The 24323-nt window shown below is 36.6% G+C and overlaps 1 protein-coding gene across 1 annotated transcript in view; it reads left to right on the top strand.

The window, feature by feature from the left end:
- Positions 1-24323, top strand: part of ASCC3 (activating signal cointegrator 1 complex subunit 3) — a 277171-nt gene that overhangs the window by 114407 nt on the left and 138441 nt on the right. The window contains exons 12-13 of the mRNA XM_069851132.1: positions 6494-6670; positions 9608-9679. Of these exons, the coding sequence (XP_069707233.1) occupies positions 6494-6670; positions 9608-9679 (249 nt within the window). The remainder of the gene's footprint in view (positions 1-6493; positions 6671-9607; positions 9680-24323) is intronic.

The raw sequence follows: 24323 nt of genomic DNA on the forward strand, positions 1-24323 counted from the left end.
GTATACTGGTTTAAGTCATAAAAAATATTGACTATCTTTTCCTAATGTGTAGAGAAGGGATTCAGAAAGTGATTAGACAAGTAGTTCGATGATAAGTCCATTGCAGTTAATAGTCACTAGGTCAGACTGGGGACTGTAGTAACTGGAGGCTATGCTGGCAGATATCATTGACATTGGCCCAATTTCTGTGCTGTCCCTTCTGGCCACTGTGGGAGAAAGTGTATTGAAGTGGTTGGATTTTTGGTCTGACTTGGAACAGTCATATATTATATCACTTCTAGGACAGAACTGTGATAAATTCCTTTGAATATTACTTCAGCTTTTTCAAAAATTACTAGTAGCTACTCTGTTAATGGTGTATTTCTCTAGTTTCGCCTGGATCATACATCACTAGCTTGACACTTTTGAGCTTGATCTTTTGAGGCAATGTCGTTATTCCTGTGCAGATCAGGATGTATAATCTAGTGCCTTTTACATTTTGGAGGGCTTGCTACCCTGTCTTATAAAAAACATATCTCTCTTGTTTTGTTGGAATCTATGAGGATTGTTTTGCTTAGATGGTGCGTAATGGAAAAAAAGACAATGGAAATGTTATTACTATTGGGTTTGTTGTTTTGATCTTTTTAAGAATTAGTGTTCAGCTATCTACTTGGGCCTACAACTGTGCCAGGGAAGAATGTTTTGAGATTTGTATTCATATTCTGTTCAAATGCAGCTATACAAATACATTCTCAAAACAGGAATATCCTGATGCATTAGCAGGTCTGTCCTAATTTGTACCTCCAAATGCTCAAATTATGGTTGTACTTTCCCCGAGATGAACACCGAGTCACACCATTTACTGTAAGACTCCAACATGTTCATTTCAACTTATGACATTTTTAGGATCAGTTTTTTTGTAAACCCGGAAGGAGCATATATATTAGAACTGCTGACAATTTTACTCATAGCAGAATGAGCAGCATATTCGTGCGTGTTTGCACTTTTCAAATTTTAGAGAATGTTTTTGCAAGTGATTTAAATTGACTTTGCTAAACATTTTGGTGGGAAAATTGCTTTGAGCCCTGTTATATACTGTAGGTATAACATCAAACAACTTCTTTGAATTCAATTTACAGCTTTGATGTTTAAAGTTTTAGTCTAGGATGTAATGCAGATGTAAAACTGAAATGCTTAAACTTTTTAATCAAACTTTCCACACTTCTGTAGTATCTACTAAGCTTATTAGCTTGAAAGGAAAAAAATGACCTTTTTAAAAGATACTGAATTATTTTGTCATAATTATTCCGAGATTTTGATGACTTCTTTGCTGCTTATGGGTATTTTTGTCACAAAAAAGCATGCTGAATATTGTACTTTAATGATATGTGAGTCTTTCTACCTTCTCTCAACTAAGTGAATGACAAATTAAATAAAAGAAAATCCATAGTAAAAGATTTATCAGATTTTGAGGAACCAAAGTTCCTATCTTAGACACACAAATATTATTCCCATCATAGTCTCATTCCTCATATTTATGTTTCGATAGTCTTATGGTTTTGTATTAGATCAACAAAGTTCATACATGAATAATAGGTGGGACAGCACAGCTGGACAAGCAATCCAGGAGGTTCCTGGTGTGTGTTGATAAGAAGTTTCTTCCCTAGGGAACACAGGAGCTAAGCAGGAGAGGTGCTCTGCTGTACCTCACACTCACCAATGAGGAGGAGCTCCTTGGGGATGTGAAGATCAAAGGCAGACTTGACTGCAGTGACCACAAGATGGTGGAGTTATACTTCATCTGGAAATTCTCATGTTGCCTATCTGAACTTTCTTTCCTCATGACGCTTAATTTAAGAAATTTCCCTCTCACTTGTCATGTAGGTTTCTTTGCTCCTGATGCATTTTCAGTGTTTCCAGTTCCTTATTATCTCCTCTACCTCTTTTTTTTTTTTTTCGCTGTCCCTTTTTACCCTTCATTTCCCTCCTCACTAGAAATCAGAAGCTAACAAGTGCAGAGGTTTCTCACCCAAAGCCAAATGCCTAATGGTTATCAAATAATGTGCTTGGAATCCCATTTTATCATTAAGAAAATTTGAGCAAGGCTGATAGCTAGTGATGTGAAGAAAACTGTTTAAATCTATGTATCTTTTGTCTAGTGGTAGTCCACTGTAGTTCCTAAATGTGTCTTTTGGGACTAGGATGGCATCGACATTTCATTTGGTTCTTTGTTTCTCATCTTGAATGACTGCTGTTAAGTCTTTTGTTTATTTGATGTTCCTTGTATAGGCTAATCCCTTTTCTCAGCATCTTCTATTATAGGTTAAACAAAAGAAGCTTACTGATACCTTCCACAGTATTTTTTTGCTTTCTATCTGTAGGGTTTTGGGGCTGTTTTCACTGAAGTTTCTTAAATTTTTTTACTGTACTTTTAAAACGTGTCAACAAAACTATTTATAGAACTTTAGTTTTAGCTTTGGTTGTGGCATGTACAGAGGTAGAGCATTTTCCTCCTATTACTCAGTTCCAACCTTTTTATACCATTGAGAAGTGCAGGTATTTAATTTGCTAAGACATAATCTTTGGAGCTTGTATTCAGATACTTGTTCACGAAGTCCTCTGACAGACCTCTTTTATCGTGGCTGCAGCATTCACTTGTTGCTATAAGAATGCTTCCTGAAAGTACTGTCTCGTTTTTCAACTGTGGCCGGTTCCAGAATGTGCTAAATTAAAAGAGATTTAGTTTGAATGGGACCATCACCCTAGATTTATCTATATGGCTGACGCATACATCAGTTATATTGATTCTGCCAATCACCTGCTTTTCTTGTCACCAGTTTTTTTTAATTTACTGCATATCAGGAGTGAAATTATTGAATAGAGTTGGACTTAGAAAGCAATTAGAGGCATCTCTTTTTAATTGCTGTTTTCCAATTACACATTCTGTTTAAAATCTCTCAGTTCATCAGCTTGTGATAAATTTAATACATGTTTTATTGCTACTCTGTGATGTTATTTTTAAACAGCGTGGTGTGCAACCGTATGTCTAATGCCTTACATGAGTCTAGGTCTAGTTATCTTTTCTGGCAACCTTGTAGTTGTGTAAAAATGACCATTTTAAATCAACATACTTTCTTAAAACAAAACCTATTCTCTGTTTGTTTGGAAAACATTATATATCAGATATTTGAATTAATCTTCAGAAGCTTTTCTATTACTTTGCATAGAAGTAATGTCAGGAAGTCATTCTGCATGTCATTCTTTGTTATTGATATGTGAACATTTTTCCATTTTCATCGTATATCCATGGAGTTAAGAAGGTAATAGCAGTTGCCCTTTGGTTTATGTTCTTTCATAATATGATAAAGCAGTTAAACTGATTTGTAGAAGGGTTCATATTTCTTTTTGTTTCTTAGTTTGCTAACTAAAGAGTAAGCATAACATGAAAAGGCATTCTGTCATTCTAGAAAAACTGACATGGCACTGTGTAGGGCATAGAAATCTCTTAATAGGTATATTCAAAATGTCATTTCTTAAGGCAAAGTATTCTGTACTTAATATTTAGCTGAGGGAAAATAATATAGCTTCTACTAGTGCTTTCTGCATGGTTACATTTTTTTCAGTACCTCTAGATTTTTAAATATGTTCTAAATGGAGGACTGAGATCACAGTATCTTCAGGGTTCATTGGAAGCAGAGTAAAGCTCATTTATAAAATTACTTAACTAGATGGTTGCCTAGTAACAAATGCATTCTGTGCAGTGTTTGAGTTGTAGATAACATCCTATGTAGAATCTTAAAAACAGTATTAGTAATTGCATTTTTACTATGTACTTTTGATTTTGCAGTTTTACTGGTTTTTCCATTTTTATTCCTAAAACTAGGAAATTACCACCTATGTGGACTGATTGACAACTTCTTAATTCTTTCATTAGGCAGTAAACAAGATATCAATAAATAAGTAAACACTGGTGGAACATTCTAACCAGCACTCCTCTTACTCCTTTTGAAACACCTTTAATTTTTTTTTGATGTCCTAAGAATTCATCCCTTTTTTACTTTCTTTTTCTCCTTTTTTTTCTGATAACGTGAAAAACAGATCTTGTGAGAAGCTGACTTAGAGCTGTTCTGGGGGTAGGGTGGCATCTAACTAATGACTAACATGAATCCTCGTGTCCAATCCTTCATTCTTACCACTGTTGAGCAGGGGATTCAGGAAGCTAAGTTAAGAATTCATGTTCTTGCACAAAACTAAGGAATGCTTGTGTCTAATTTTCCTGTGTATCTGGTCTTCGAATACGTTGAAGGGCATACAGATGGGCTGTAGAGGGTATTTTGAAGTGATCCTCGGTCATCTGAATATCAGATTAATTTCTAACCAGTGGACAAATCTTCAAAGATTAGAACATGTAAACTTGTCTACTTCACTTAATTCTGTGCTCGAGTTGAGCAATCAGGGATATGCTTTCCAGCTTGATTGTAATTCATTCTGTGAATGTGATATTTTAATACATGGAAATGGGAAGACTGCCAAGATCACAAAGTTCAGAAAAAACTTTAGAAGTCAGATAAAAGAGTATCTCTATGCATACTCTCTATGCTCTCAAGTGGCGGCTGTAATGTAATGAGATGATATGAAAATCTTAAAACCTATTAGGAAGAAAATTATCCTGCTGTCATCAATTTACAATTCAGATAGGCACTTCCCATACCTGATCCTTTATAATTTACAGTGTAAACGTAGATGATGCTTGAGTGTGGAAATCAGTACTGGGTAGCTATCTTCTGTTTGGTTTTTTTGTATACATGGAATTTCATGGTGTGATAATCATGTTCTGCAAACGTGTATGGTGAACATGTTGTCAATTATACACATGCCATCATTAATCCTTCTGAATTAGATATACTAATTAGATGTCAGTTAAATATAGTTATGGCAATTTTATTTCTTGCTTCCTGTGTAATATCAAATCAATAAAATGTAGTAAAGCTTTCAAAGAACTTGATATGCAAATACTGTGATAGTTCAGTTTTCCAAAGAAAGCTTTGTAAGTTCCAAATGGTGTTTATGTTTTTGCTGAAATAATTAAAAACATATGAAGATTATAATGTTTGAGATTTTGTGCCAGTAGTGAAGCAAATGCACTTAGCTGCATATCACCAGCTAGTGACAGGGAATGTAAACAGAGAAGTTCGTCATCCAAAATGTCTTTTTAGTAATTTTTACTGCAATTTCAGGAAAAGTGTTTTCATTTTGTTGCATGCAAAGGCGCAATCTCTAATTGGGACTTCTAGGACCAAATAATAAGTAGTTGAAAAATGTATACAGAGAACTCTGTTCTAAAAGTGTTTTAGAATTCTAAAAACCATTATAAAAATAAAATCTCTGGTGCTTGGATACATGAATAATAGATTAATAATTGAAAGTTAATTGAAATATTTCAATTCATCTGTTTTAATTAAACGGCATTTCCTTTCAATTTAACTCACAACACCTGAGGGGTTAAAAAATCTGTATTCCAAGTAAAACCTTATATTATTTTCAACAGGACTTAGCCACATAGAAGTTACCAGCCTTACTCTCCATAAGACATTTGTACATTTGAGACAATTTGAGAACCTCGTATATGGCTTCAGTTATAGTGTATAAAAAGCCTTTTTGACGAAAAGTGAACTTTGCTTCTAAATAACTATGCTAGTAAGAAAGTTGTGAGCCAGACAACACTGATTTTCATATTCAAGAAGGAAATGGGAAAATTCTTGCATAATTTACTCATTCACATCTTTTGGCTGGTTTCATTCTTCTTGAGAATTACCTAGAAATACATATCATATGCAGGGTTTTACATGGAACAGAATGGAGCATTTCATTGTAAGGCACTATTTCTGTCCACTATTGAATTGGAGCGCATGTCATATAAACATTTGAGGTTTTTTTTTAAAAAAAAAAAGAATGAAAATGTCTGTCACAAAGTAACTTCTTGGTATTTAAATATCTTGAAGTGTGCAGAAGTACAGCTACATACTGGAGAAATGCAGTTAGTCATGAACTAGTATAGATTGTCCTAGGGAGTTCTGGAAAGATCTAAGCAAAAGCCAAGACTGAGGAATGATACGAATTACATTCTTTCTTTTCAGAATTACGGTGTGATTTGGACTAAAGAAGAAATGATACCAAATAATCTGTCCTAGATTTGCCTAGAAATTGGTCTGACCATTCTTTACAAAGCCAGTTTTACTGCTATTGTTCGTCTGTGTCACTTAATGACTGCTAACCTTTTAGAGGGCAAAAGTACAATAAAATAGAAAGATGAATAAGCAAGATTTCATGGAATTGCAGAGTGTTCTGGTTTCTTCAATACAGGGTAATCACTAACGCGCATCTATTGTTCACCTTTTTCAGAAAGTATTAAATGCTTTCACATTACTGCTTTATAAGGGATGTTTTAAAACTCTGTGCTTGATTTCTTGGCTTATAATACTTGGATCATTTACAGGTTTTCTGCTTTTAACAGGTTGAGTCTACACAAAGTATGATTAGAATTTTGGGCCTTTCAGCTACTTTACCCAATTATCTTGATGTTGCTACATTTCTACACGTCAACCCCTGCATTGGACTATTCTACTTTGATGGCCGTTTCCGACCTGTACCACTGGGGCAAACCTTTATAGGAATTAAAACAACCAATAAGGTAAAGAATCATGAATGCCAAAGCAAGGGTTGCTTTTTGTTTTGATTGTGCCTCACGTATATATCGGTAGTGGGTACTGGTTTATTATGCTACAGGTGTTTTATGAAGCATATTTTCTTCTATATAAAAATATACGAAATTGAAAGGTGCTTTAAGAATCATATTTCCTCAGTTCAAAATACTTCTATAAACCCCATTGCAATTGGATAGCATGGTATCTGGCTGTGCGTTGCCTCTGCTTTGCTAGTAAGCTTTATTTATTTAAGGAGAAATCATCACCCTCGGCTGCAGACTCACTGTAGCAGCTGATTATTCTGCCTTTCTTGTTTCAGTTTTCCATTTTGCTAGAAACAGTGGTGCTTTTTGTTTGGCTCTAAGGATGCATATAGAATGTTGTAAGAAAAATACTCATTTATGAAATCTGGAAATTATATATATATTGATATGAAATGCATTAATAGTAGCTGGATAGCAGTTGTTGATGAAAACCTTGTCATGCAAAGCCATTAACTGTGTACATCTGATAGAGAACACATTAAAGTGTTCCCTAAATAAGCTCTTTGTGCTCCTGCTTATTTTGGGAAGCTTTAAGACCATGGTTACATATAATACTGTTGTTAATAATCATAAATGTAGTGTCACTTGACATGTAAATCATAATTCTTCTTTAATACAGGAATTAATACAAACACTTTCCTATAAGATTTCCTATGCATCTCACTCGCTAATAATAAAACCTAAATCAGCTCAACTTTTAGAAAATCTTAGTCTGCTGTGATTTCATTTACTAGAAATCAATACATTTTCAATCAAAAGTTAATTTCATAGCTTAATTGATAATAGGATTTTTTTTTTCCTTTTTATAGAAATGGACATTGCCTTTCTTACTAGGTTATTTAAGTAATTCATTCCATCTGCAGTGCAGGAAAGAAACTTACTTTACAACTGTAGGGAGCTGTTTCAAGTCTATACACACAAGAATAGTTTACCATATGGTGCTTGCCATGATTTGCATATTTTAACCTTCATTAATTGTTTCAAGTACCTTCACTGCTATTTCATGTTGCTTTTCTTTAATCTTTTTCTCATACTTGATTTGAATATTTGTTTATTTCCACTGTATCGTATGAGAAAAGGGGATGACTCACTTCAGAATGCATTTGTGATTTAAAAATCATAGAAATATAGAAATAGTCCCATATAATTTATAACTATTTAAAAACCTAATTTTATAAAAAAGCATGCCTAGATGAGGAAATATTAGGAGGTAGTAGTTATTCTGTAATGTGGATGCCTGGCAAACTGTTTTAGTAGTACAACAGTGAGCAGTTTTTCTTTTTGCTTTTTCAGAGCAACATCATTACAGATTTCATAGAGTAAAATACATTTTGCAACAAAGATAATACACTTTATAGCAAACAAAAAGTAAAAGCATTAATCCTCTTTGGAAAGGATTCTATTCAGGATAATACTAATACTAAAGCTGCCAAATGAGTGCCCATATCAACATCATTTTGGTCTACTTGATGGGAGGAAAGCAATGTAAGGACCCACAGAATCAAAAGAAGTTCTTACAGAACATCAGCAAGTACAGTCAGTGCTATTTCTATATCCACACTGATGAGCTGCAAGGAGTTAGAAGTCTGTTACTTACTTCAGGTGAATCTTTTGCCACAGCTCTCTGACACCCTTCGTCCAAAAAAAACCCCAAAAAAATTTGAGCTGGAATCACATGCAAACTCTAGGCAAGTTTTCAAAAGCAAGGACAACATGGTGTATTTATTATGCATAGAAGTTAGCCAGGAAACCTCTTTAGACTCTGTGCACTGAAATGTTAGCATATGGAATCAAGACTAAAGTTTGGCTTCTTCAGTCAGAGTTTGTTGATATCATTTTCTTCTTTAATGTCAGTTATTTTTCTTTATGTACATTTATCTCTTCCTCTTTAGGTATAAATGCAAAAAACATGTTAAGTTACATTTGCATGTATATATGCGTATATATGTTCACATGTGTTTTCATGCACTGGTCATGTACTTTTCTTCTTTATGATTTTCAGTTGTTATTTTCTGAAAAAAAAAACAATAAAAATGCTAAACTCTCATTTTCAAAATAATTAGACTGGCTACTTGTCTCTTATACACATGTCCATATTGTCTCATCTTTTTATTACTATACTTGTATGATTCCAAATATGAATGTTCTCTTCCTCCCTCAAAAGCTGTTTTTTCATCTTTCAGCTATTCTAGAGAACTCCAAGTACTAAATTTCCATCTTTGAATTTTCACATGCTTTGCTCTTCATTTCATAAACTTCATTTGCATTCATAAACTTCATTTATTTGTTTTGATTTGTGACAACTTTAATACTGAGGGGCACTCCAGTAGATGCATGCTATTTATATTGTGATATGTTAAAGAAAAAGAAGAAAAATTTTAGAGTAGCTTGAAGAGTGCTTTTTATTTCAGCTGAGCTCTTTTATTTTAGAACCTTTCTGAAACATTTTTTTATGCGTAATTGGAAATTGTATAGGATACTCCCACTGTTCCCCATGTATGATCCAACTATGAAAAAAATCCTGTTCTCTGTGGCAAAAACCTGATGATCAGTAATTTCCTGGATATGTATATCTACAATGTAAAAACTATTTTTAGCCAAATGGAAGGACTTAATGTTAAGTAAGATGATGTATTAAATGGATATTTCATCAATATCCTGTAGAAGTAATGCTCCATAATATGAAACAGATAAATTAAAGAATAGAACTGCATTGCGTCACTTTGCTCATCAAAAAAGCCCAACAAAGCTATGTAATAAATATTCTGTCCTTACTGCCCTTACTCATATTTTGTCTACTTATTTTCATGTTCTATTTGTGAATTTAAGAATATCAAAATTATTATGCTTTTAACATGAAGTATGATGTTTGTTTTTCAGGTGCAGCAGCTGAACCATATGGATGAAGTATGTTATGAAAATGTGCTGAAGCAAATAATGGCTGGACACCAGGTATTTAATTTTTGCTTTGGTTTGCTTTCCGAAAACATATAAAGAGATTACTTTTGGTCTTCATAACAATGTATTAAGGATTTTTATTATTATAATTATTTTGAGATATATCACATCAGAGGTCGTCTCTAATCTTGAAAACAGTTTATAGAAGCAGCATGCAAGAAAATCTAGACAGGCTAAATAATGTTAGCTTTTACTAAGGTGAAAATCCCTGGTACTTTATATGTGCCTTAAAGTAATCAATGTATATTTATGTCACTTTTCTAAAATGACAAGGCAAAGTAGGTCAGTGCTTTAGAGACCTTACACTTAGGTACATTTAATGATTAAAAAAAGAAAAAATGCAGCACTTACTATTATTCTTAGCCTTTCCAGTATCTTTCAGGTTCTAGTGTTTCCTGTTAGAGATTAGGGATGAGAAATGTGCAGAGTGCTTAAGACGTGGTGCACAAGGGCTTAGCATCTGTCATTTGAAATATCCCACGTTTTGTGTTTAGTTTTCTTTTTAAGGGGTGTGATTCTTCATTTTACTTTATAGTAGAGGTTTCTGAAGTGAATTTTCAAGACTGATATTCCCCTCCACTAAGTTTGTGAGCCTCACTCGTTTGCCTGAATAGTTGATCATTCTGTTATTATCGTCCTCCTCAATCACCCCCGCACAGTGTCTGATTTTTGTTAGAATGTTGCATGGACAACAGTGTGAGTAGCAGTAGCTGTAGCAGGTATGACATCTCTTCAGAGCAGGAACTAATGCTAGTGCATTACAATCCATGAAGAGGCTTCTCTGTAAAAAACCTGTATAGAAAAGAGGGAAACTTTCACACACGGTCACACTAAGAATTGCCTTTTTTCCCCTTTTCACATAAAATTCAGATTGTGATAGGTTTTGAAAGATGAACAGTTGGTTTATGACTTGGGGGGGATGAAATACTTCATCAACAGCTTCTTAGTCCTCCTGTTCCCCCTCCTTTAACACCATTCTTTCACTTGTCTTCTCTTGTTGATATCAGTTACTTCTGCTACATTCAGAAAACTTTCATGGATAATACATATGGAAATTTCCTGAGTGATGGTTGTTAATAAAACTTGTTGACAGTACCAAGGAAACTTTTTTCCTTCATTGTCAATTTTGCACACACCTTACCAAATTCCTAACACAGAGGTACATTTAGATGCTTATCTTTCATTGCTTATTATGATTTTGTGTATTTTCACTTGCTGTAGATAAATCTACAAGTAGCAGATTCTTTAAATCAGTATGTCAAAATGAGCTGGATTGCCAGCAGGAAGATGCATGCTGTTCCAGAGTATTTCTTGCACCTTTCTTTCCCTCCGTTTTCTTCACACAGGGTTGTGGGGGGGGCAGAAACTGTCAACAAACATATATAATGTTATTTGAGAAATTCAAGTACAATAAGTTGTCTAATTCTACTAGATGTTTTTCTAACTGTCCTTGAGAATAGTTTAGCTCCTGTGCTAGCAGCCGAATACATGAGTTTTAAGGCATGAGCTACAGCCAGAAGAAGTCAAGTGAAGAACTGTATTCTACTTAATTTTACAGTTTCAGCAGCTGATGCTATTGCTGATCTAAATGTCTGTAAATTATATTTCAAACCAAGAACCAAATCAATACGCTATTTTCAGACAAAACAGACATGTGGTTTCCTTTGCTATATAAATGTTGATTTGGTTTCAGAATGCTTGGGCTAATGTGATTCAATTGATTTTAAATGCTAAGCATTTTATTTGCTTGAGAACGTTTATTCTACTATGTTGCAGAACTCTCTTAAATATAAGTCTAAATACCAACCAGTTACACTGGGCTTTTCTTCAGAGTATTTAAAACATATTGGTCTTGATACAAAATAAATTTTCATATCCTGAAATGAATGAGAGACAAACACTAGTGTTCAGTCTTTGACAATACAGAATCAAGCATATCAGCTCATTGCATAGTACAGTTAATTATAACATGTAGTTTTGTAACACATATTAAAAACTAGGAATTTTTCTTTTTAATGAGTATGCTATGATAAATGATCTGTCTAATCATTAAACCAACTGCATATATTAGAAAAAAGCAGTAAAGATGCCTATGCCATGGTGGAAGATTAATGTTATGACTGACTATGATTAATATCATGATAGGAAGGTTTTCTATAGTGCCTTCACAATTTTGAGAAAAGCCTTTGATCTCCTAAGGTTATCACCTTCTTCCAATGTTTTTAGTTCTTACATGTCCCTTACCTTGTGTTCCATGTTCACCATAATCTGTTACCATTATGCTAAATTACCTTTCTTAGCTTGTGTTGTCCTAAAAATTTGTGTTTATTTACATTCCATGTGCGTAAAGTTTTTTTGCTTTTTAACAAAGATGTGGTTTCTAAATATACCAGTAGTAAAGATGTACATAGACCTTCCCCCTCAAAATATTTTAGCAAAAAATTTCCACAGCTGTTTTTTTATCTCTGGAATTCAGGAAATGGTTGGAATCTTATGACTATTCAGGCAGTAGTGTGTGACAGACACAGATCTCATTAGTGGTGCTCCAGAGAGCCAAAAGCCTACCTGTTCTGTTTTATACTGAAGAACAAGAAAGAAATACCAGAATTGGAGAAAAATACTTCCTCTTTTCAGAAATACCATGAGTTAATGTGCACCTTACTGTAGCCATCAAACTTACACGCTGTTGTCTCATTTAAAATTCTTTACCAGAGTCTTCAGAATGTCTTAATAAATTAAATTCAACATTGTTTACCTACTATTCTGTTAACTTATTTTCTAAGATTTCTGCCATGCCAGAACCAAATAATTTACTCTTATGGAAGTCATAGAATCATAGAATAACCAGATTGGAAGAGACCCACCGGATCATCGAGTCCAACCATAAAGTCAAGCTGATGTTTCCTTGTCATGCTATACGTTATGGTGTGATGCCTGACTGAAGCTGTATGTTCAAGTGTTTTAATCAATGTACATGTGTTTTCATTTTTTAAGACTAAGGCTGGTAGGAGGTAGTTGCATTCTGCAGGCATGTGTTTTGACAGATGGAGAGAAGCATTTTATGTTGATTTTTCAACAGTCATCCTCTGCAAGACTTCAAGCTCTTCGTGGCTACTGGGAAATTAAGAGTTGGTGATTCAGGCTGATTCAGCCTTTAATTTTGATCCATCTGCTCAAACTAATGAGATCTCATTTGTAGGCTTCGCTTTGAATTACAAAATGCAACTGAAGCTATAACATTTGTCTTATAGCACAATTCTGCTCTTGTTTAACTTGAGGAGAGATACAATGATAGATGGCTTGCCCTGCTGACTTTTCCAGTGTTTTTGTTATAGAAACTTTTTGCATGACTGAATAAGTAAGATCAGAAAATGTCCCAAGGGGGTTCCAGGTGCTTTTAAAGTCAATGCACTCTTTTTGTAGGATTAATAAAAATGCAGATCTTCATTAGGAGGTTTGTCTGTCAAATTCTCTTAAGAATGCTTTAAGTGAGAACCTCTAGTGCTGTTAATTCTGCTTTCCTGGGACTGTTCTTCTGTGCTCAGTGTTAGCTGGTTAATATGTGTTTTCTTGTCATACTTTGAACTTACTATGTTCTTACATTATCTGAAAAGATGTTAGATCCACTTAGACTGATTTGCACTTTGAGAGTTTTATTTCTTCCTCTTAATAAACCACATATTCTTTTAAAAAAGGGTAAAAAACCCCACCTGAAATACACACTGCTTGTCAAGAGAATATGACTTCACACTCAGCTGCAGGTAGAGGTTTTTTTGCCAGCAGTTATCTTCTGGGATACTGTTCCCTTGAAGACTGTGTGAAGGCTCAGTCACCAATAATTGTCATTCCCTCAAAGTGATTACAGCTGTCTCTTGTCAGACAATCACCAGTAGTGGACCATATGCATTAAACAGCTTTTATGCAGCTACAGAGCTGGAAAAGGTTCTTCACTAGCCCTATGACAGACCATTTAATGGTGGCAAGTTCTGGGGAGCAGGTAACATCTTTCTGAGGCAGCCTGTAGAGAACCTCACAAGATCAGCACTGAAGAACACACATATCAACATCATTTCTATAATAAATTAAAACACTGCATTACTAGCTAGTTTAGGACAATACAGATCCTACTGTCTTTATCTTCACAGTGTCTGGGAGCGGGGAAGACCCTTGTATTATGCCTTGAGAAATAACACTGTACTTCTAGGAGTTTTGAGAAATAACATTATATTTAAGGTTGGGGCTTTTTCCTCTGAAACATGTCATATGTAAATTTTAACTTTATGTTCAATTCCTTTATCTAAAAAATATGGAGCTGTTGCTCTTTGGCAAGATTCAGTTACTTAAGTTGATATTCTAGGCAATTATCTCTTTTTGACTTTGACCATCACTGCTGTTATACAAGTTCACTTCCATTATATCTCCTACTGTTGCTGACCTTTTGCTGTTTTATCCCACTGTCATTGTTTGACCCCAGCTGGCAACTAGTCGCTGTGCAGCTACTTGCTTACTTCCCCCCACTGCAGCGGGATAAGGAGGAGAATGAAAAAACCCAACCTTTTCAGTTGAGTTAAAGGCAGTTTAATAGGACAGCAAAGGAAGAGAGAATAGTAATAATAATAATAGTAGTAAAAGAATATACAAAACAAGTGATGCACAATGCACTAGCCGCTGACCAATGCCCAGCCCGTCCCCAAGCAGCAACTGCAGCCCCTTGGCCAACTTCCCCTATTTATGTACCTGTCATGATATGATATGGAATGGAATACCCTTTTGGCCAATTTGCATCAGCTGCCGTGACTATGCTCCCTCCTGTCTTCTTGTGCTCCTCCTCACTGGGAGAGCATGGAAAGTTGAAAAGTCCTTGATTTAGTATTAGCACTGCTTGGCAACAACTAAGAACATGACTCTGCTATCAAAATTATTCTCATCCTAAATCCAAAACAGCAATATACCAGCTACTAGAAAGAAAATAAACTATCCCCTTTGAATTCAGGACAGGAAGCCAAAAAATCCACGACACTCTCTACCTTGATTACTGAGATGTTCATATGTTTCTCTTGTTGTCCTCATCACCTCTTAAATACTTTTACTGTTGTGGATTTGTCTGAACTTGACTGTTCGCTATCTTTTCTTTTCCTTTTTCTTGTTTTTGGTTTCTTTTTTCCTCTAGTTTTTGGTGGTTTGAACATTCTCTCTTGTCAAAAAAAATTAAGAACCTGAAATTGCATAAGTTTTCCTAGGATCTTGTACTTTATTTCTTGCATTATGAATCAGAAGGGGAGTTGCTGAAGTTCTTTTAAAGCTTTCAGAGACAGTACTTCCTCAAACTGCATTCATAAGATTCTCTTGGTTTTGCCACATTCCCTTACTCATCTCTTCTGATTCTGCAACCTTTTCTTGTGGTTTTTTTTTTCTCTCATAGCTGATTCGCTTTGATAGTTCTTAAACCTTCAAAAGAAGTCTTGTGTTCTCTTTTCGCTTTGTCCTTGGTGTTGTTTGAGCAGGTCTCTCTCTCTGCACCTCACTTTGCTCTCTGGGTTTTGGGGTTTTTTTGGTTTTGGTTTTTTTTTTTTTGGACTTCAATCCTCTCTTACTCTGCTTGTCTTCTGCCACAGATATCTAGGTTTCAGTCCTGACTCCTTACCCACTGCACTTCGCTTGTTTGACAATTTGATGGTTTATTACAGTTCAACTTGGAGTGCCTTTGGCATTCTTCTGTCTTCTGAAACTTCTTTTCCTTTTGAAGACAACAGATGTCTCCGTTTTCCCACTGCTTTTGAGAATTTGCTGTGTAACTCTGAGATGATATTGTCTGTTTAATTTTTCTTCAACTAGCTTGGGTACTCAGTGAAACTCCCTGAAAGTTCATTTTGTTACTAACCTTGGTATTTTCAGTTTACAGCAAAAACTGACTGTTCAGTGGAAGTTCTATCATCTTTCTGTGGTTATTGTCCTTCCTGTTTCTGCAGGCATTGAGGCTCGTGGTGTCAGTACTTAAGTACTGTAACTGGAGGAAGAAGGCTTCATCAGTTGGCATTCTGTGATCAGCTGGCCTGTAGTATACACGAACCACAAAATTCCCATTTGTTCCTCAGTCTTTTATTTTGACCCACAAGCTTTCAATCTGTTTGTGGCTAGTCTTCAAAGATAGCTCCATGTGTTTGTATAGAGGCACTTTGCCTGGGCTCCCAGTCACATTGTCTTCTTAGTGTACTCTTAATTACCTATAAGGTGTTTTGGAGGAGTTTTCTCCCTGACACCTACTACCTCACAAACCTCCCAGTCGCCTCCACAGGACTTCAGCTGTGTCACGAGATCCCCAGCATCCCCCTGGACAGCAAGTGGAGGACCCATACCAGCAACTATTGGCTGTCCTTCCACTACTTGTCATAGGCTGATATTATCCGCCTCCCTCTTCACATCTAGTTTAAAGCTCTGTCTACGAGCCCTGCAAGCTCCTGGGCAAAGACCCTTCTCTGCCTTTGAGAAAGGTGGCTCCCATCCGATACTTGTAATTCTGGTGCCATGTAGGTCACCCCATTGTCGAAAAACGCACAGTTGTTGTAGTGACACCAGCCACGGAGCCGTGTATTAATTGACTGGACCCATCTGAGCTTTGCGATGTCAGCACCTGTAACTGGAAGGAGGGAATTAAAAATCGCTTGGGCCCCAGGTTTCCTCACTAGCTGTCCCAAGGCCCTAAATTCTCGTTTAATCTTTCTTTCTGACCTTTTACTTGATTTGAACTATTTTCGTCGGTTTAACTGTCTTCTTCTGTCTTGCCGTTCTGCTTTGGCACTATTATCTCAGCTGCAGCTGATATGACAAGCTTTACCTTTTATCTTTTTAAATGAAATTTGGCTTTTTTTCCAATAGGCAGACCACAGCCATGTATACTTGTTAAATTTTTAATTAGTGTATGCATTGAGTGGTTAGTATGCAGTTTTCTGGAGATCAAGCTTGCTTTATTAATTAGAATTTATGTACTTAATTAAAACGTTGTTCTGTACCACTGTTCTGCATTTAGTTCATTAGAAGTAATATTGAGATGCTAGATATTTTAGAAAACCTTGGAATAATTTCTAAGTATCATCTTACACAGATTTTTAATATTTTACTCTTTCAAATCAGGATTTTTGCTGTCACTGATCAAGAACAGTTTACGCTTGAATTTATATAGTCAAAACTGGTTCTGTGCTATGTGTTGCACATAAAGCATTCACTTTGTTTGCAGTTATTTTCTATTTACAAAAATTGACTTGAATTTTGCAGTACTAAGATGTGTCATCGTGTTTTTCTTACACTCAGAAACACTGAGTATTTATTTTACACTTATATTAAATTGTCAGAAGTTAATTTGACAGGTATTAATTTCTTCTGTAAAAATGATGGATTAAATTTCTTTATTATCTGTTTTCACACTATTATTTGCTCGCACAAGCCATGTGAAGATAAAAGTTTAATAAGCCTGCTTATTGCAACTATTGACAGAGTTTTATAGTTGTGTCATAAGATTTAATAAAACGGTATTCAGTTGTCCCTCTGGAGCTCAGTACCTTGAGAATTAAGCTTGTTTTAGTATTTTTCTGGGTGAAATAGTGTTCTAGCACACTTTGGACAAATAACTCTGAAAAGTAACTGGCATTGTTAAAATGTATTTATATTGGGTTTTTTTTCTAGACATTTCTTAAAGCCTAAAGAGTTTATTTCAGTTTTGGTTTTCTATCTATACAGTTTGCTTCTACTTCATCACATGATGTATCTTATTTGCATATATAGGTGTATATATTTCTTCTATATTTATATAGGCATATGTGTATGTAAGTAGAGATACAGAAGGGAAAGTGGTCCAGCAGGATAGCTGAATTGTGACTGATCATTTTAGATGTTATTTCTATATCAACTGATTAAGTGAAGACTTGAACACTTTGGATAGTTTTCTGTACAATTTCTTATTACAGTTTTTGCAAAATTAGGGCCCATTTATCAGTATGGCTTTTTTTAAAAAAATCACACACAAACGAATTCAATGGTGATGCACTATTTTTATATTCCGAGTCTTTATCATTTATTTAGGCACTCCATTTCCATTTCCTTTCACAATTTTAAGGGTATAATAGTTAATATAATCTTACGCCTGAATAAACAAAATTTCGTATCATACTTTAAATAAAAATACTCTATTGATGAGCTGCATAGAAGATGCAGTTCAAAAATGTTATATTCCAGGTATTTCGTGTTATTGTTATCATATGTATGTACTATTTCACTCTCTATTTTCTGGTTGAATGCTTTGGCTTTAAACACTTAACTTGTCAGCTGCCCATATGAACAGCTGAGGAAATTGCTGGAAATGGATATTATAACAAGTATTCGTATTTAATATCCCATGATTCTTCAAATAAGCAGCATTCTAAATGTTCGTGTGCTATATTTCTGTGCCTTATACTAATCATATGTTTTTCTATTTACATAGTAGCTTGTCTGAATATGTTTACAACATGTATATTGTAAGAATCATAGAATCATAGAATCACCAGGTTGGAAGAGACCCACCAGATCATCGAGTCCAACCATTCCCACCAATCTCTAAACCATGCCCCTCAGTACCTCATCCACCCGCACCTTAAACACCTCCAGGGAAGGTGACTCAACCACCTCCCAGGGCAGACCGTTCCAGTGCCCAATGACCCTTTCTGTGAAGAATTTTTTCCTAATGTCCAGCCTGAACCTCCCCTGGCGGAGCTTGAGGCCATTCCCTCTTGTCCTGTCCCCTGTCACTTGGGAGAAGAGGCCAGCACCCTCCTCTCTACAACCTCTTTTCAGGTAGTTGTAGAGAGCAATGAGGTCTCCCCTCAGCCTTCTCTTCTCCAGGCTAAACAACCCCAGCTCTCTCAGCCGCTCCTCATAAGACCTGCTCTCCAGCCCCTTCACCAGCTTTGTTGCTCTTCTCTGGACTCGTTCCAGAGCCTCAACATCCTTCTTGTGGTGAGGGGCCCAGAACTGCACACAGTATTCGAGGAGCGGTCTCACCAGTGCCGAGTACAGAGGGAGAATAACCTCCCTGGACCTGCTGGTCACACCGTTTCTGATACAAGCCAAGATGCCATTGGCCTTCTTGGCCACCTGGGCACACTGCTGGCTCATGTTCAGTCGGCTGTCAACCAACACTCCCAGGTCCTTCTCCTCCTGGCAGCTTTCCAGCCAGGCTTCTCCAGTCTGTAGCACTGCATAGGGTTGTTGTGCCCCAAGTGCAGGACCTGGCATTTGGCCAGGTTAAGAAGTTAATTCTGCGAATCCCTATCAGCTTCATATTGTTCTTCAGCACGAATTTAACGGCAAGGATAAATTATACTGCCTGGGCTGCAGCAATCACGCATTGGTGGGGTTCAAGGTCCTGAGAGATGCGGCACAGGCATAGTATAGTCAGGACCCTAAATTTTAGGAAAGTAAACTTCCAGCTCTGCAAGGAGTTAGTCAGTAGAAGCCCATGGGAAACAGTCCTCAGGGACAAGGGAGCAGAACAGAGCTAGCAAATATTTAAGGATGCTTTCCATAAAGCGCAAGAGTGCTCAGTTATGGGATATAGGAAATGAGGCAGGGAAGGGAAGAGATGAGCGTGGCTGAGTCGAGGCCTGCTGATCAAACTCAAGAACAAGAGGGAACTGCATAGGCAGTGCAAACAGGAACAGGGAACCTGGGAAGAGCATAGGAAGAGCTACTCAGTTGTGTAGGGATGAGGTCTGGAAGGCCAAGGCGCAGCTAGAGCTGAACTTGACGTAGGAAGCAAAGAACAACAAAAAGGGCTTTTACAGGTATGTCAACTAGAAAAGGAAGGTTAAAGAAAACGTACCCCGACTGATGGTTGAAAATGGTGACCTCATATGAACAGACAAGGAGAAGGCTGAGCGATTCAACAACTTTTTTTGCCTCAGTCTTCACTAGCAACCGCTCTCCTTACCTGTCCTAGGTCAATGAACAGCAAGATAGAGACCAGGAGAGTATTGCCTCTCCCACTGTAGAAGATCAGGTTTGTGACCACCTGAGGAACCCGAACATATATAAGTCTATGGGACCTGATGAGATGCATCCCGGAGTCCTGAGGGAATTTGCTGATATGGTTACCAAGCCATTCTCCATGATATTTGAAAAGTCATAGCAATCAGAAGAAGTCCCTGGTGACTGGAAGAAGGGTAATATTGTGCCCATTTTCAATAAGGGTAGACAGAATGACCCTGGGAATTACCAACCTGTCAGCCTCACATCTGTGCCTTGGAAGATCATGGAACAGATCCTCTTAGAAGCTGTGCTAAAGCATGTGGAGGACGGGGAGGTGATTAGTGGTAGCCAGCATGGTTTCACCAAGGGCAAATCCTGCCTGACCAACCCAGTGGCTTTCTATGATGGGGTAACCACAGCAGTGGACATGGGTAGACAGAGGTATGTGATCAGTCTGGACTTCTGTGAAGTCTTTGATACAGTCCTCCACAACATCCTTCTCAACACTGGAGAGATATGGATTTGATGGGTGGACTGTTTGGTGGATAAGAAACTGGTTGGAAGTTCATATTCAGAGAGTAGTGTTCAACAGCTTGATGTCCAGGCGGAGATCTGTGAGAAGTGGTGTCCCTCAGGGGTCTATATTGCGACCAGTGATGTTTGATATCTTCGTGAATGATAAAGACAGTGAGATTGAGTGCACCCTCAGCAAGTTTGCAGCTGGCACCAAACTGAGTGGTACAGTTGTCATACCAGAAGGATGGGATGTAATCCAGAGGGTTCTGGACAAGCTAGAGAAGTGGGCCTGTGAGAGCCTCATGAGGTTCAACAAGGCCAAGTGCAAGCCCCTACACCTTCGTCGGGGCAATCCACTGTTTAAATACAGGATGGGCGATGACATGATTGAGAGCAGCACTCTGGAGAAGGACTCAGGGTTGCTGATTAATGAGAGGCTTGACGTGAGCCAGCAGCATGCACTCAGCACACACAGCCTAGAAGATCAGCCATATCCTGAGCTGCATCAAAACAATCATGGCCAGCATGTTGAGGAAGGCAATTCTTCCCCTCTACTCCTATCTTGTGAGACCCCACCTGGAGTACTGTGTCCAGTTCTGGAATCTTCAACATAAGAAGGATATGGAACTGTTGGAACAAGTCGAGAGGAGGGCCACAAAGGTGATCAGAGAGTGGGAGCATGTCCCATATGAGGACAGGTTGTGAGAGTTGGGGTTGTTCAGCCTGGAGAGGGAAAGCTCCGAGGAGATCTTATAGCAACCTTCCAGTACCTGAAGGGGGCATACAAGAAAAGTGGGAGGGAATGTTTACAAAGGCTTGTAGTGATAGGACTAGGGACGATGAGTATTAAGTGGAGAGGGGAAGATTTAGACTAGACATAAGGAGAAATTTCTTCACTATGAGAGTGGTGAGGCACTGGAATAGGTTGCTCAGGGAAGCTGTGGCTGCCCCATCCCTGGAGGTGTTCAAGGTCAGGTTGGATGGGGCCTTGGGCAGCCTGGTCTAGTGGGACGTGTCCCTGCCCATGGCATCATGGTTAGAAGTAGATGGGCTTTAAGGTCCCTTTCAGTACAAACCATTGTATGATCCTACGACACATTGCATGGTCCAAAGCTTTTGAAAATTCTTGCTCCATAGCCCTGAAAGAAATGGATATATGTGCTTAGTTCACCATAATAGGTAGTATCAACCAATATAATTCCTGATTACTGTCAAAACTTCTGTAAATTATTCAAAATGTAACAAGATGACTGCTGTTCACCAAGACCTTATGCCTAGTACATATTCTTTAACAGATGTTACCAGGGTATCCAGTAGTAATGTCATTAGTGGGTTTTAATTTGAAATATACAGTTACTGTAGGATGCTACAGGAAATAAGTTATTTTGAGGAATCCATGAGAATTTAAGACATTAATATGCCTCAGGAAATTCTTTTTGACTGTATGCTTTTATTCACTTTTTAGAGTATGAGATTTCTCAGATACGTAGTGCTGCAGTGTAGATAGTTTTCTTTGTGGTTACAGAGGAGATCATTCCGGAATATGTTACTTTTTTATGTTCTCATGTATTTAATAATCAGATATTTGCAATATTGTTATTTGGGAGAGGGTATAGAATTGATACAGTGCTTTGAGTTGGAAGGGACCTTACAGGTTATCTAGTCCAACCCCTAATATCTTGGGAAAGGCTAGATATATATAAGATATAGTCTCTGAGAGACATTCTAATTGTTCTAGCACAGTTTAGTTTTGTTTGCAAACTATTGCATCATTTAAATTCTTCATAACGTAGCTAAGTTTCATATTAAAGCCTACACTTGCTTACACTTGAAGGCAGTTCTTCAGTTTTCAGATGATGTAGAAAATCTGTTGACTAGGAACAAGAAAAAGATTTTTGGATAAATGTGATTTTTAAATTAGTGCTGACAGGAAATAAGCTAGAAAACTTGACTAGTTCTGTTCTTTAATTGTTTTGTAGGTTTATTTATGTTACTGGATCTTACAAAACCAGAAGATACAGACACTGACATAGCAATTTTCTTAATCTTTTTACTTAAGTAAAAGGAATGGGACTAAATGTGAAGATTTCTCCACTATCCTTTTTCCTTTCCTTCAGTAAAGCTGAATAGAGTCTGCATAAGACTCTGGTTTCTGGGTTATTTTTTCATATTATGGAGGGCATACATATTAGTATAAATAGTTTTGGAAGCATAAGAGGAGATACAGTGAACATAACAATGCTTATTCCACAGTGATATTTGTCAAAAATTTAATTTATGATACTGTAAAAACCTATTTTATTTTACAAAGTTGAAATAGGTAATATCAGGACAGGACAAAGGGAAATGCTTGAAACAAATTACTACGCCATCTTGTTTTTCTAAAAAAAGACACAGTAAAAGCTGCTTATAATTTTGAATAATAATTGTCGTTCAAGTCCATTGGCATCTGCAAAAATGCAGTTGTTAACTGCTTAATGACATATATTTGCATAGTAATAGACTAGCTATTCTCGCTTAATTTTCTATACAAGAATAGATTTTCCTATTTCTATTTCTATCCAGTCAATTAAAATTCAGAATAATTTCTACTACCTGTAGGAGTCAGTGAAGTATTGTTTGTTTTTCTTATTGAATATTTTGCCCTTTACTTTTATTTTTACTCTATTCATTTTTCCTTTGCATTTTGTCATGTATTTGGCTAATGCTACAAATTCAAGATAGCATAGATCACATTATACTGTTCAGGAACAGGTTTCCTTTACTGCCCAGAATCCATATTTAAGCATTGATTCCATAACTGAGCATTTATTTTATAGACCATCTAATGTAATTCAAACTATAATAAAAGAAGATTGTAAACACAAGCACTAACAGTTTTTAAAGTAATTAATAAGTTAGAACTTCATAATGTAGATTAAATCAGACAAGCCAATCAGCATACATTAGTGGGATTCTTGTATAACTGTTATATAGGTATAAAAGAAGAGTCATTTCATATGGACAAGTACTTTTTACTCAGGAGCATCCTCCCATTAGTGCTGCTGCATGCATGCTAACTATTTTTCAATGTAAAGGTTTGATATCACCAAAGGCTCTATTTTATTGCCAGGAATACAAAGGCACTGTCCAAGCACACAGAAGGAGGATTAGGAAAGTCAGACCCCATCTGGAGGTGAATCTGGCAAGGAGTGTGAAGGGAAACAAGAAGGACTTCCACTAGTACGGCAGCAGCAAGAAGGGAAAATGATGACTCTTTGCTGAATAGGGCAGGAAAGCTAGTGACAAAAGACATGCAGAAGATTGAGCTACTCAATGACCTCTTCACCTTGGTCTTTGCTGGTAAAATTTACCTACAGGAATCCCAAGGTCCCCAAGACAAGTGGGAAAGATTAGAGTAAAGACTTATCCTTATGCTTACCCTTACATAAATCCATGCAACCTGATTGGAGACACCCACATGTGCTGAAGGAGCTGGTTGTTTTCACATTGCAGAGCCACTTATTATAAATCTTGAAAGACCTCAGTGATCGGGGAGGTTCTTCAGAACTGAAAGACAGCATGTTATTCCTGTCTTCAAAACGGACAAGAAAATCATGTCTGTAACCTGACTAACAGGAGCACAGTTGAGGTTATAATTTTAAATGAAGGGGGGGGGAAAAAGTCAGCAAGTGAGGAAGAAAACATATTAACTTCCAGTTAAAGAAAAATTCCTTGGTCTCCCTAGGCTAAAATGTCTTGTTAGATATAATTCTAAAAAGTAAATTTAATAACTAACAGTAGTAAGGTCATTTTTTTTTGTGGTGGAGTCTACCTCTCATGGGGGTTTCTGCACACCTTTTAAATCATCTTGTGACATTTGGAAATCAGTGAGACAGTAAGTTTTCAGAATGTTTAGAAATTAAATAGAAGCAAGAAAAAGATATGTTAAAATATATATGGGAGCATCGTTGGAACTCTTTGGACTATTCCAAATGTATTTCTTTTGCAGCTAATACAAAGTTGTTAAATACTTATAACACCTACAGAAACATTTTTAAATGGTAATAGTTCTGCAAGTTCTGTGTTTAAAAGGATGTGCTTAAGTGGGAACATATTTTGTTAGAGACAATACAACACAAGC

This window comes from Phaenicophaeus curvirostris, chromosome 2 (genome assembly GCF_032191515.1).
Source record: "Phaenicophaeus curvirostris isolate KB17595 chromosome 2, BPBGC_Pcur_1.0, whole genome shotgun sequence".
In the NCBI taxonomy this organism is placed as follows: Eukaryota; Metazoa; Chordata; class Aves; order Cuculiformes; family Cuculidae; genus Phaenicophaeus; species Phaenicophaeus curvirostris.